This window comes from Stigmatopora argus, chromosome 3, assembly GCF_051989625.1.
Source record: "Stigmatopora argus isolate UIUO_Sarg chromosome 3, RoL_Sarg_1.0, whole genome shotgun sequence".
Lineage (NCBI taxonomy): Eukaryota > Metazoa > Chordata > Actinopteri > Syngnathiformes > Syngnathidae > Stigmatopora > Stigmatopora argus.
In genome coordinates, this window is record NC_135389.1 from 5,840,633 (window position 1) to 5,853,872 (window position 13,240).

General features: G+C 38.8%; 1 protein-coding gene across 4 annotated transcripts in view; it reads left to right on the forward strand.

Annotated features, from left to right (window-relative positions):
* Nucleotides 1-13,240, forward strand: part of LOC144070946 (F-actin-monooxygenase mical2b-like) — a 54,318-nt gene that overhangs the window by 35,847 nt on the left and 5,231 nt on the right. For 3 of the 4 annotated variants that reach the window (XM_077595527.1, XM_077595529.1, XM_077595530.1), the window contains 7 exons: nucleotides 1,990-2,071; nucleotides 10,166-10,291; nucleotides 10,571-10,621; nucleotides 10,922-11,040; nucleotides 11,121-11,312; nucleotides 11,452-11,630; nucleotides 11,807-12,135. In XM_077595527.1, the coding sequence (XP_077451653.1) occupies nucleotides 1,990-2,071; nucleotides 10,166-10,291; nucleotides 10,571-10,621; nucleotides 10,922-11,040; nucleotides 11,121-11,312; nucleotides 11,452-11,630; nucleotides 11,807-12,135 (1,078 nt within the window). The remainder of the gene's footprint in view (nucleotides 1-1,989; nucleotides 2,072-10,165; nucleotides 10,292-10,570; nucleotides 10,622-10,921; nucleotides 11,041-11,120; nucleotides 11,313-11,451; nucleotides 11,631-11,806; nucleotides 12,136-13,240) is intronic. The other variant, XM_077595528.1, reaches the window with a different exon arrangement.

The window sequence follows — 13,240 nt, forward strand, 5'->3', positions numbered from 1 at the left end:
GCCTTGTAGCTTCTTGTTCAGTACATTAAGCTCATGTGTGATATCAACAAGAAAAGCCAAGTCCATGAGCCATTTGGGATCACTTAGCACAGGATCAATCAACTCACAAACGGCGTAGCTAGCTTTGACTGCTGCATTACTGTCTTTGGTAGCCTTCTTGAAGAGATCCTGTTGCCTCAGAAGACGTGTTTTAAGACTGGCAACCTGGTTGGCTCTCTCATCTCCCTGGTATTTTTCGTACTCCTCAGCATGTCTCATAGTACAATTACGTTTCAAATTGTATTCCTTGTGCACCGCAACTTTTTCAGTGTAAATGAGACACGTCGGGGTGCCCCTGTGTTCAACAAAGAAATATTGCACTCCCCACTTTTCTTGAAACTGTCTGTGCTCATCACCGACCTTTCTCTTCACGGCAGGCTTTGAAAGAGACATCTCTGGGGCTCTGTAATATGTTTTTCCACTTGGAATGAGTCTCGGGTTGATCTTTCACATTCAGTCGCGCGGGTTTGTGGCGCATGTGCACTTTCGCTCTCCGTTTCAATCGCGGAGATGGCTACAGACACTGACACAGGCTGGATCACGGATCATAGCGCCACATTCAGTTCTATGCTGAGAGCAGCGGAGGAGTGTGCGCGCCGAGCGGAGTGATCGGCCTCACGGCTTCTCCTCCGCCCAGCTGATTGGAGGAATGAATGAGTGAGTGAGCGAGGCACTGGACAGCCCGGCCGATGTCCCGCCCTCCAGAGCCGTATACCTCACCGTGATTGGTTCATTCAGCTCCGAACCAAAGTTCCCTCTAATTTTTTGTTGGTCTGAGCAGAAAGACAACCTCCCTGAGCGCACTGAGTACCAGTGTGAGCGACATCATCGGTACTCGGATGATTCGCTTAAAGACGTTTCGCCGACGGACGTTTGACAGACGGGCAGGTCGCCGAATGGACGTTCCACCGAACGTTCATTCGGCCGAACGGAGGTTTCGCCGAAACGGGATTCGAACGCTCGCCCCGCCGGATCGTGTGTGTACAAGTTTTTCAACCTCGGCCCGCGGGCCATATACGGCCCGTTAGGATTTTTAATCCGGCCCGCCGCCGGTGTTTTCCAAATTATAGTAAAAATCAATGTTCGTCTACCATCAATGGCAGTCCGGGAATAAGCACTCTTGGGCAGGCAGATGTAGCAGAACCGAGCCGTAAAATGACAGCAATCGGGTCAAATCCATCCTAAAACAGCATTTAATGATTAAATACAAATACTGGATGATATCGCGATGGAGGCAAAAAAACGTCTATAGACGTCCATTCGCCAAACGGCTCAAAATGCTCTCAAATTCGGTCAAATCCAGCTGAAAACAGCGTTTAATGATTAAATACAAATACTAGTATTTGTATTTAATCATTAAACTAACAAATACTAGTACGACCTGTCCGTCTGTCAAACGTCCGTCGGCGAAACGTCTTTAGGCGAATCATCCGGTCACGACATCATCATTGCTCGCTATCGGCACACCAGTATCACACCTGCCACAAGCAGGTGCATGTCAATGTTCCCTCTAATTTTTCATGTAAAACATGCTGTAAAACAAGAAAAACATGAGTGGACAGAGCTACTGCCACTGGCTGCCACTTAAACGGCGCCATCATGGGGAAAGGGGTAAAAAAAAAAAAAAAAAAAAAAAAAAAAATTAAAAAAAAAAATCGATATTTCATATTAAGACGGGGGCCGCAAATTATCGTCCCGCGGGCCGCAGTTGGCCCGCGGGCCGCAAGTTTGAGACCCCTGGTTTAAAGCGTGCCAAATTGGGGAAATTGTTCTTATAGTTTTAAAGTGTGCATAAGTTTGCATACATTTTTGGTGAACAATTAAGCCACTCTATTTTAGGCTGGGGACTTCAAACAAGCCATGATTGTAAACGTGTGAAGACACAAAGAGACTATATGTATAAATATAGCAACACAATGTTATAATCCTGCATTTATTTGATTTGTGCAGGAGAACCACGGCCATGTCACAGCCTTGGTGCGAGACAATGGGAGAAACTCTGTAACCAGCAGCATCCAGACACAACCCTCAGGTACTCTGGTTTCCTTGATTTGGCGAGGCCTCATTTGGCCAAGGCATGCCAGCCGGGCTGTGTGTGTGATTCCTGGACGTCTTTTGGGCTGTGTGCGTGAGTCTCTGACAGCTCTGGCTAATCATGTCAGAAGCTACCCACATGACTATGTTTTCTTGTACGAGTTACTGAGCATGGGCTGTTCTCTGCTTTCTGGTATGCAAGAGGTGCTTGGACAAATCAGTCAGGAACCTCAGCTAGTTCAGGAGCAGTTTATCAACCTATAATTCATATACAGAAGCTGGGGAAATACAGTAGATAAGGGCTCAAATAAGAATGTGCTCCATTTGCACTGCATGATGAGTCATCTGGCATTGTCGTTTATATAGTCATTCAAAGTGCCCTATTGGATCTTTTTTTTTTTTTACCAAGGGGATTTCATGAAGCAAAGTACACGTGATTAGTTTAATATTATTGCCGCTATTTAACTTCATCCAACTGCCCTTGATGAAATTTTTAGTCTGCTTTAATGTATGCAGATACAGTAATACCTTGAGATACGAGCTTAATGTGTTCCGGGGCCAAGCTCGTATGTCTATTTACTCTTATCGCAAATCAACGTTTTCCATAGAAATGTACTAAATACAAATTAATTCATTCCCATCCTCTGGAAAACACCAAAAAACAGGATATTACAATGGAAAAACATTTATATTGGTTGTAATTCATCATCTACTAACACAGTAACAAAAACTAGTGGTTATGATGTTTAATACTAAAATGAGACATTATTCAGTACAACGCGAGGTGCGCGCAGGAGAGAGAGAGAGAAAATGAGACACTTGTTGGACGGCAATGCGCTCGCAACATAAAGTACGTAAATATAAATTTAACTTAACTGAAGGGTTCTGGTGGTGTTGAAGACGCCCGTTTTTCAGATGCTTGCTTTGCTTTTAAATTCATGTAAATTCCGCTGGGTTTTTCTCATTATCGACTCGGTCACGCTGTCTCCTGCTAACTGTTTATCTTTTATCCATATTAAAAGAAGGCTCTCCATCTCGTTATGAATGTCACTGGGCAGTTTGGAAATTATGGTTAGTCTTTGGAAGGCTTGATATCCTTAATAGAATTCTTCTGCTTCAGGATGGTACATATTGTTGAAAAACTCCTCTCGAATTGAGGAGCCAGCTCCGTCACGCATACACCACTCATGTTTTTCGATTGTCATCATACACTTTTTCTTTGCACTATCCTTCATTGCACCTGCTTGCTTTGGACCCATTGTTTTCCCTTAATTTTGCATTGAATAATGCAAAAAAAACGGACAAAAATCCAACGCTCCACCCAGTGCTCGTAGAGAGCTTTACACGAGGGAGATGCGGCGAGAAAGAGTGCGCTGAAATCATAAGCAGCCTCTCGCGTCTCGTATGCTCGTATCTCAAAATGTGTCTCATATCTCAAGGCAAATATTTGCTCGAATTTCATTCGTATCTCAAATTCCTCGTATGTTAGGGCACTCGTATGTCAAAGTATTACTGTACACTTATTGGATGTTGAAAAGAGTTGAATTTGTCTGTGACTCAAATTGGCTTGCTCTAGCCAGCTTCCACTATGAACTTTATCAGACGTGTGATTTCTCAACCCTGTCAATAATGAATCCCAATTGAATTGAATATTGTGTGAAACTGATTGGAAATGTCAAAAGAGATTCACTTTTGATATTGTGACATTGAAATGCAACTTGTAATTAACCCGGAAAGTGCGACTGAATCTAACGTTGAGAATGTGTGGAATGTTTTTGAAAATTTAAATGCACAGGTATTACACTAGGTGACTTGGCATATTGCCTGATTCACTATGACTGCAATGGACATGCCAAAAGCTTTACCTTTGCACTGGGACATACGTAAATGATTTATATTTTTAACAAAAATTGTAATTGTATATTGATTTCTGATTTTATTATTTAAATAAATGTATTCTTTTTTTACGTGATATAAATTAGTGGGGGTTTTAAGTCCTAGTGTTTGTATATTCTTTTGCTTGGGGAAAAAATATCAAAGAATGTAAAATTAGATTTTTTTTTTTTTAATTCTACTGGTTTGTTCGGGTCAAAATTTGAATAATAAATGCATCTTTTCTCCACTTAAATCTATTCTGTCCCTGACACCCTTTCCATGTCTTTTTTCTTAATTTTCACCTCAATTCATTCACTTCATTTTGTTCAGTGTTTTTAACATTTCCAATGCAGCACAATTTCTGATTTGATGCAACAAGAATTGTCCATTGGCTGTTCTGACTGTCTTCACATATTAAATACTGATGAAATAGGTGTGAATTATGTCATGCACTCATGACACCTTGTATTTGACATACAGACGCTCCCCTACTTACGAACATTCAACTTACAAACAACGGTACATACGAACATGTCTGCAAATTGCGTTTAAGTCCAAAAATGTTCGCAAGTCCAATTTTGTATTTCGCGCCTTTTTCGGAGTAGTACTTCTTTCCGCCGCTAATACCGACACCTGGCGCTGTGAGAGCTCAGCTCACCCAGCATCTACCTTCTTCTTCGTTGCAATGCGGAAGTGCGTGAATGTATCTCCAGTGTGCAAAGAACCTTTTTTCATTTGTATCATTAAATATCTCATGCATCCAATATTGAATATGGTTGGTAAAAAGCTAAAGGCTTCTATTGAGGGAGTTGCAAGGAAGAGGCAAGCCATTTCATTTGAAACGAGTGGCAATAATAACGAAGCTTGATGCGCGTGAGTGGTGAGCGTTGCACATTCAGTACCATTTATAAACAGAAAGATCGAGCAGCAGGACCCAAATATTGAACGTTGCACAAAGTTTGCAAATCAATTGAATGATGCCATACAGTGTTACCGCATCATTTATGATGAAAAAAAGAAGAAAACTGTGCAATCGTCATTAGGTCGCTTCTTTTGGCCAGTTTCTAATACATAAATCTCTCTCTCTCTCTACAGTACTGTACATATTCTCTCCATTTTATTAAATGTTTTTTTTTCAGTACAAACCAATGTGTGTTACTTATACAAGCCTTAAACATACAAATGCACTTATATAAACCTTCAATATACTTATATCGGCCTTAAACATAAATTATAATACAAAATATAGCACTGAATCAACTTACAAACATATTCAACTTATGAACAATCGCTCGGAACCAATTGCGTTCGTAAGTAGGGGAGCGTCTGTACTTCTCACATTGTTACTGTCTGTGTCTCATGGCAGTCATAACTCTGACCCTTACTAAAACTCTTGTGCCTAGCTTATCTAACACCCTAGTGCAAACACTACTTGCTTGCCTCAATTGATGCATCATCATCAACCATCTTTCTCATAAAGCTAGTTTGACAGTAATGCGTATCCACATTTGTGTGTGGTTCCCTCTGTTACAGAAGAAGACCTCTCCCCTTCCGAATCCCTCTCCAGATCTCTCTCATGTACCTGCTAGAATTTGTCCAAAAGATAAGATGCCCACTAGCTGCTTTTCCACATAGCATTTTTTTTAGTGTGCAACAGCGGATATACAAAATAATACACAATTTTTTTCCCCTTCGCAATCGCAAAGATTATTTTTATTTATTGTTAGTTAATAGTTTGATCATAAACAGTGTACCTTTGTTAAAAAGTAAACCTGTTTGATTAACACAATTTAAAAAAATGACACCGCCCTAATTGGTGACTGATATCACTCCACCATATGCCATGTAACCCTATCTTTTGATCAGAAATGTCCATTTTAATGTATAAATTAGTTTTATAAATGTTTTCAACAGTTTATAATTCACTCTCTAACCCAAAAAACTTATTTATGGAAAATGCATCAAACCGCCACTAGGTTAAGTCTCTCTAGCCATTGCAGCCCTGAGGACAGTTTCCTGTTTCTCATCTCATTTCCTGAACCGCTTTATCCTCATTAGGTTTGCGGGGGGTGCTGGGTCCAATCCCAGTATTCTCAGAGGCGGGGTACACCCTGCAGGGCACAAGGAGACGGACAACCATGCACACACACACCCATACCTAGGGGCAATTTAGAGTGTCCAATCAGCCTACCATGCACATTTTTGGAATGTGGGAGGAAACCGGAGTACCCGGAGGAAACCCACGCAGGGCCGGGAAAACATGCAAACTCCACACAGGTGGACCGACCTGGACTTGATCCCAGGACCCCAGAGCTGTGAGGCCGACGATCTAATCACTCGCGCCACCGGGTCGCAATTGTTTTATTTTATTATGTTATTATTTTAAATGGCACGCTGCTCTACAAATGCCTCTCAAATCAAACATTCAACATAATGAACATCATTGAGAAAGTGTGCAAGGCTCAAAGTTTTTGCCGACAGGTGTCTGAAAAAGTATGAAACACTAGAAAAGATGACTATAAATGACCTGGAAACAGCCGCAACGGACTATTTTCCAAATTTTTGATACATGAAAATTATAGGTGTGATCATTGATCTTTGAAAAACCTGACCTGCCTTTTTAAACTATTGAATTCTAATTTCTTTTTCCAAAAATACAAAATAAACAGCAGTTATGTGCCTTATAAAAACTTTTCAAAGTTTTAGGCTGAAAAGTACATATTCTGGGGAATATAAAATTATATTAGGTCAAGTTTTTTTTTCTTCACATCTTAATATTTTTTAATGATGGAACCTTTTCAATGTGTGCCAAATGTGAGCTTTCACTAAACAGATATTATCCAAGTGAAGTCACTCCTAGAGGAAAGAGTAATGAGGCATCTAGCAGAAGCTAAACAATTGGCATACAGTGACCTTATGGAGCGTCATGAAATAGTTACAATAACTCCTCCCCACGTTATTGTAGCAAAGAGTTTTTAATTTATCAGAAACCAAAAACAAACATTATACCTTAAACTAACTATGGTAAAATTGAACAGGCTAAAAATTAGTTTAACAGTTTTTCGGTTAACTATAGTCTAAACAACATGACAGAATCGCGTAGCTGTCAATGTGAAAGAAAAAAAAGGGAAAACAATCAATTTATAGTCCAGAAAATACATTGAGTACATATAAAAATACTTTTTTTTACTGTTTTTCTAGCTGGATGTTGTTAATAACCTCTGCCATCTCAGGTTAAACTTTTTAGGACTGCCACCTGTGCAGTAAGCAATTTAAGATTTATTTACAGTACTTAGTTGGATGGTAAGCAAATATTGTTGTTCTTTTTTAACACAAGTCAGTTATTAGCTCAGTAGACTCCTGTACTAAAACAAAGGGACATATTTTATGTTTTTAATGTAATTATACTATAATGATATTTAAAATAAAATACATTTTAGGGTGTGCTCTCATCTTTTGTATTTATAATTATGTATTTTCCCCTAACATAGTTTTTATTTTTTGAATGAAATGTACATGTTCTTGATTTTCTAACTATGTATCTAGCTCTATTTATTTAAAACAGAACTCCGATTAAACCAAGAGGTGTGTTCATTTTCTATATCCCATGAGTTTTTTGGTTGCTGTAGGTGTCTCCATGCAGTATACCTTTCTTTTTTGTTGTTGTCTCAATCAAAATTACTGTAAGAAATGCATAATATATTATATTTATGCAATATAATTATGACTAAAAATGAATCCAATTGATAGCAATTGTTTTGTTCTTTGTCTACTAGTTTAGCTTGCGTTAGCTCCCGTATTTTCCGCACTATAAGGCACAACTTAAAGACTTTTCCTACATGCCGGTAGTGTGTTTTATAATCCAATTGTATGAAATTCCCTTAAGCACAGCTCGATCTAGTTTATGTATAACACAACTCCTAACCACAACTACTACAGCTCTATCTAGTGGATTTATAACAAAATCCCCTACTACTACTACTAGTACTACCACCATGACTACTACTGCATTTATAATCCCCTGTGTTTTATAAATGAAAAAAAAAATGAGATTCAGATTGAGGCCATTCATTGACGGTGCACCTTACAGTGTGGAAAATACAATGACTAGAAATTAGTGTAGTAGATCATTTTTCAGGTATTTTTAAAATCATTTCTATATGTATTAACCACAATTAACAATTGTATTCACAAACATGTGAGGAAGAAAACGTGTCTGGCTTTATGCATAGTGAACCTAATCTCACATGGATGTTTTTTATTTAGTTAATTCTCAGCATGAGAGGAACACACATTTGAAACTTTTTTTTACAATAAAAGGAAAATAAAAACTGACCAGAAATTTAATTTATTACATTGTTAGCTGAGCAAAACTGAAGTGAATCATATCTTCATTCAACTTTCTTCCTGTTGGACTATTTTTCTGGACTTTCTCAAGTCTTTTCCTTTTGGGTAGTTTTGTAATCTGACCGGCCGATATGAAGAAATCAATTTATTGGGTTAATTCGGCTGAGATGTAGCCATGTTTCTCTCTCTCTCCTGCCTGCTCTTTCCGGCACTAACATAAACAACAAGCAGCTCGTTAAGTCGAGGGCTTTAATGTTGCGACTGCTATCCTTCAATTTGCGGCGGCCTTTATTGGTAATAAACACGCACAGAGACCAACCAGCACTAACGCAAATTTAACTACTACTATCAATGGTGGGATGCAAGAAATGTAAACAATGACCTAAGAAAAGATCCTCCTATAGCCTATCTAAACTTGAGCATCAAAACTGTAAGTCCACTCCCTTTCAATATTGTTGGACCTATTTTTTTGCCCAGCAAATTGTGAATCTTAATTGTGGGACTGGATTGAAATCTACATCTCAACTATTCCGCTACAGTGGTACCTCGAGGTACGAGCTTAATTCTCGTATGTCGATTTTCTCGTAACTCAAACGAACGTTTCCCATTAAAATGAACTAAGAACAAATTAATTCGTTCCAACCCTCTGAAAAAACACCAAAAACAGGATATTGGATTGGATTTTTTTTTTGTTCTATTTCGCCATCTATTAACAAAGTAACACATAACTAGTGGTTTAATATTACTAAAATGTGTTTAATAGTACTAAAATTATACGGATTTCGAAGGGGAGAGCAAGAGTGAGACGGACAGAGAGAGGGGGGGAGAAGGGGGGGGGCTTATTGCACGGCAACGTGCTGGTAAAATAACAAACAAATTTAAATGAACTTGGAATATGATGCAGACACACTCAAAAATAAGTTTAATCGAACCTAACACTAAACTTAATTCTAATTTTGTTTGACATTTTGATACCTTTCTTCTCCCAGGTTGGCTCTTTTTGCCCCGCCTCCACACTGACTTTCAGTCAATATCGAGGGTTGTTTAATTTTGTATTCCCTTCAAAATATTCCGAAAATGATCCACACAAATGTCATCACAATAGGATAACGCACGATCACTTGCCAACAAGAAGTAGTATATATGCCATTCGCACCGACTAACGGGGGAAAAACACTGAAAAATGCAACGCTCGCAGAGACATTACAAAGAGGGAGTTGCGGGGAGAGAGACTGTGCCCATGATGTTCTTATGAGCAGCATCTCGCGTCCGGTGTGTGCTCGTATATCAAAATTTGTCTCGTATCTCAAGATAAATATTTTCCCGAAATTTTACTCGTATCTCGAATTACTCCTATGTCGGGCCACTCGTATGTCGAGGTACCACTGTACTTATATTCACCTTCTTTTCTTAACCTAAAATTGTGCACATCATCACGCAAGTTGGGTATTGCAGTGTGAATCCATAAAATACAAACGTTCAACTGTAATATTCTTTCATTTGATGTCAAACTCAAATGTTTCTGTCAACTGTATACGGACAATTATGGAATTGGCTTTCTTGGACAAGGGGAGTGTATCCATTCCATTTTGTTTTTGCTTTAGTTTTTTGGGTATATTATGCCTTTATCAAGTTAACTATCTAATGAAAAATATTTCACTAGATTCCCATCATTATATGTGATTACAGTGATAATTGTAGTAGTGATAGTGTCCCAGTAGTGGGCAAAACTTCCGACTTGTCTTTTTTCTATTTAAGTTTAAGTTTTCGATTCAAATTTGAGACTGTCTACTGATTAGTTCAGAATTACTGTGATTTCATTTTAATTCGAGTCCAACTATTTATTCTTTTCTTTTTAAACTATTTCCAGATTCATCTCACAATCACCATGGGCGTGTATATAAATTGACGACTGATCCAGGAGAAATTGATATGATTGTGGAAACACCAAGCAAGGAAAAGCAAGACGTCAGAGAGGCAAAGGGTGCTGCTATAGGTGAGTATAGATTTTAGTCCAAGATTTAAGTAAGGGTACTTTATATTAAGATGCATCTACAATATCATTAATTGATAGACAATATAATAATTCAAGATTCATGATTTTTGTACTATGTTCAGGAAAAGCACAAAGATATCATTTTATAATGAATTCTAACTTTGTAACATTTTTTTCTAAATAAAGAAGTGCCGTAGAACACAAACATTATTGATAATGGTGAACTGATCCCTTTCAGAAGTCAGAACAAGATGTTTTCTTATCTCCCCCCTCATGCAGGTCCCGGTAGAACAAAACACAATATTTGTTGGAAAAAAAGAATACAAGCATGTGAGTACTTCTGCCTCATTTAATTGCAGTTTAAATGTACTTGGACTGATGCGTACGGTTAAGTTTTGTCAATTTAAATAAATGAAAACTGAAATTAAATTCGGCTCGACATTCATTACATTTATTGATCGAGGGCAATTTAATTTAAGTTTTCATGAAAATTCTGAAAAGAAAACGATGGTTATGTTAAGATGTGGCCCAATACAACTGAACTCTAATGCTGATCAAATTAGAGATTTGAGACTGACTAATTGCAAAAGTTTGGTCAATTTTTTCTTATACTCATCCTGTCCTTTCCAGCATTCCCAATGTTTTTTTTCAAAAACTTCCAACGAAGCTGGCCCTCCGATAACGGCCCAGAGACAGTTCCTGAAGCTGACTCTGACTTTGAAGAGATTGAGTCGGCTGAAAGACAAATAGTAAATTCATTTTTTCCCTCCAACTTGCCAACTGTATTTGTAGTCATTGGATTATTTTTTATTTCAATGTTTTCACTCAGGCATCTAAAGCCACGCTAATTGGTCACCCAAAACATCCTTCAGAGGGAAAAAATTATGGTGAAAAGTATCCGAAGCACACAACATGCAACTTGACCAGCCCAACGAAAAGCTTGATTTTACCTCTTTGTGATGAAAACACTCCAGAGGAAACTTCAATTACTACAGATGCCAATACCACAAAGCAGCACCAGGTTGAGAAAACATACACGGACACTCTTTCCTGCTCTCTCCTCCTTCCCAGTATTACAACAAAGAGAAGAGAGAAATGAGAAAATTTGTTTTCACCTCAGAATGACCTGTATCATTCCTTCTCTTCTGATGTTTTATCAGGTCCTAACAGAGACAGAAGCAGATAAGCTTCAGGCAGACTCTGGCCAGCATGGAGAAGCAATTGCTGGCCAAGTCGCCTCTGCCTCTTCCCTCTCCGCCTTCCGTCTTATTGCCAACGCCTTCAGGAGAACATTTAGCGTGACCAATCCTTCAAGCAGCTCCAGCACAGTCCCCACAATGTAAATACATAATTATGTTCACCAAATCAGTGATGCCCTTGTTATACATATATTTACTCAAACCCTTCTCATAAAGTGAACCCTTTAAACCTTTGACAATGTGATTATCAGTTTCAGTCTATAATATCAATCTTTGTCTAGTGTTGCATTTTGTATTTGTCTTTTTACTCTGACAGGAGACCCAAACATGATGGCCAACGCAGACGCAGGCCTATGTCAGAGGGAGAGTTAATTTCTAACTCTGCTGAACATGAACCAAGGTCATGTATAGAAAATGAAACTAGAAGCCATGTGGACCTGTCATCTCGGCTGCAACGAGTCTCCCTTGTGCGCCGCAGAGACTCAGGAAGAGCCTTCGCGGACGATGTACCGTCACTGCCCAACAAGAAAGTCACCCTTTTCTCGTCCCTGAGGCTCAGGAAGAGGGAGCCATCAGAAAGTGACGGGAAAGACCAGGAGGTCCAGAAAGAAATTAGGATGGTCCTGGCCAACCTGAGAAATAAAGGTAAGCGGAGCTAATTATTAGAGATCGATAGATGTTGTTTCACTTCAGGATTTTGACCCACTTAACAACTATCTATGACAGGTCGTTTATGATAGGCGTGGCAGAGAATAGAGTATGAGACAGTAGCCAGGATAGAGAGAGAAGTGTGGCTGTATCTTAGCCAAAGTAACCAAGTTTTAAATTGATTTCTCCGTATCGCCTGTGAACCCATGAAATAAAATCAATTGTTTTGGTGTTCATATGTACTGTATTTTCTCTCATATAAGCCGTATTTGTAACAAAAAAAGTGATGACTAAATCAAAGGTACGGCTTATAAGTGCACAAATTAGACTTGACATACAGGAAACGGCCAGGTGAAAAAGATGAAACGCCATAACGCAAGACAATACGGCCGATACGGTCATTTTACAGATAAAACGCAAAACAAAATTTATTTTGACGTCTATGAATCAAATTCAAGAAAAAAAACTTGCATAAAACATGAAAAAACTGACTTACTTGTGCCTGCCATTGCTCGCTCAGGGTGCCGCCATCTTACATTTTACCGGTAGTTAAACGTGCTCTGACTGGCCAGACGTGAGTAGCCTTGATATGTGTTCGTAGTGTTTACCATGTCACCACATCCCAATAGTTGTTAAGGTTGATCAAAGGTCTTGCGGTCGATCATTGAAATATCAGCCTTGATTGCGTCCAGAGACTTGGTGATTAGGAATGGTATAACAAAACTAGACCGCTACAGACACACTTCCTGGTTGTACTGCTCACATGACTTCCTTTTTCAATTCGTCCACATGCAGGCAACACCATTTCGGAAATCCATCAGTCGATCCTTTCGATTCATACAGTGTCTCAGAAATACCACGTGATGATTTTTCTTAAGGTTTCCCTTCAAAGAAACAGATTTGTACTCCCTATTAAAACCACGAATATGGAGTTGAAAATTGTCAATCAGGGGGCATCTTATACGAGAGAAATCGCAAAATTCAAGGATTTTTTTAAAGCAATTTTAAGAGTACGCCCTATATGCGGAGGCGGTCAATATGCAATAAGTACGTTAAGTGACAGATTTTTCAAAAACCTGAAGAAACAAGACCTTCTTTGAAA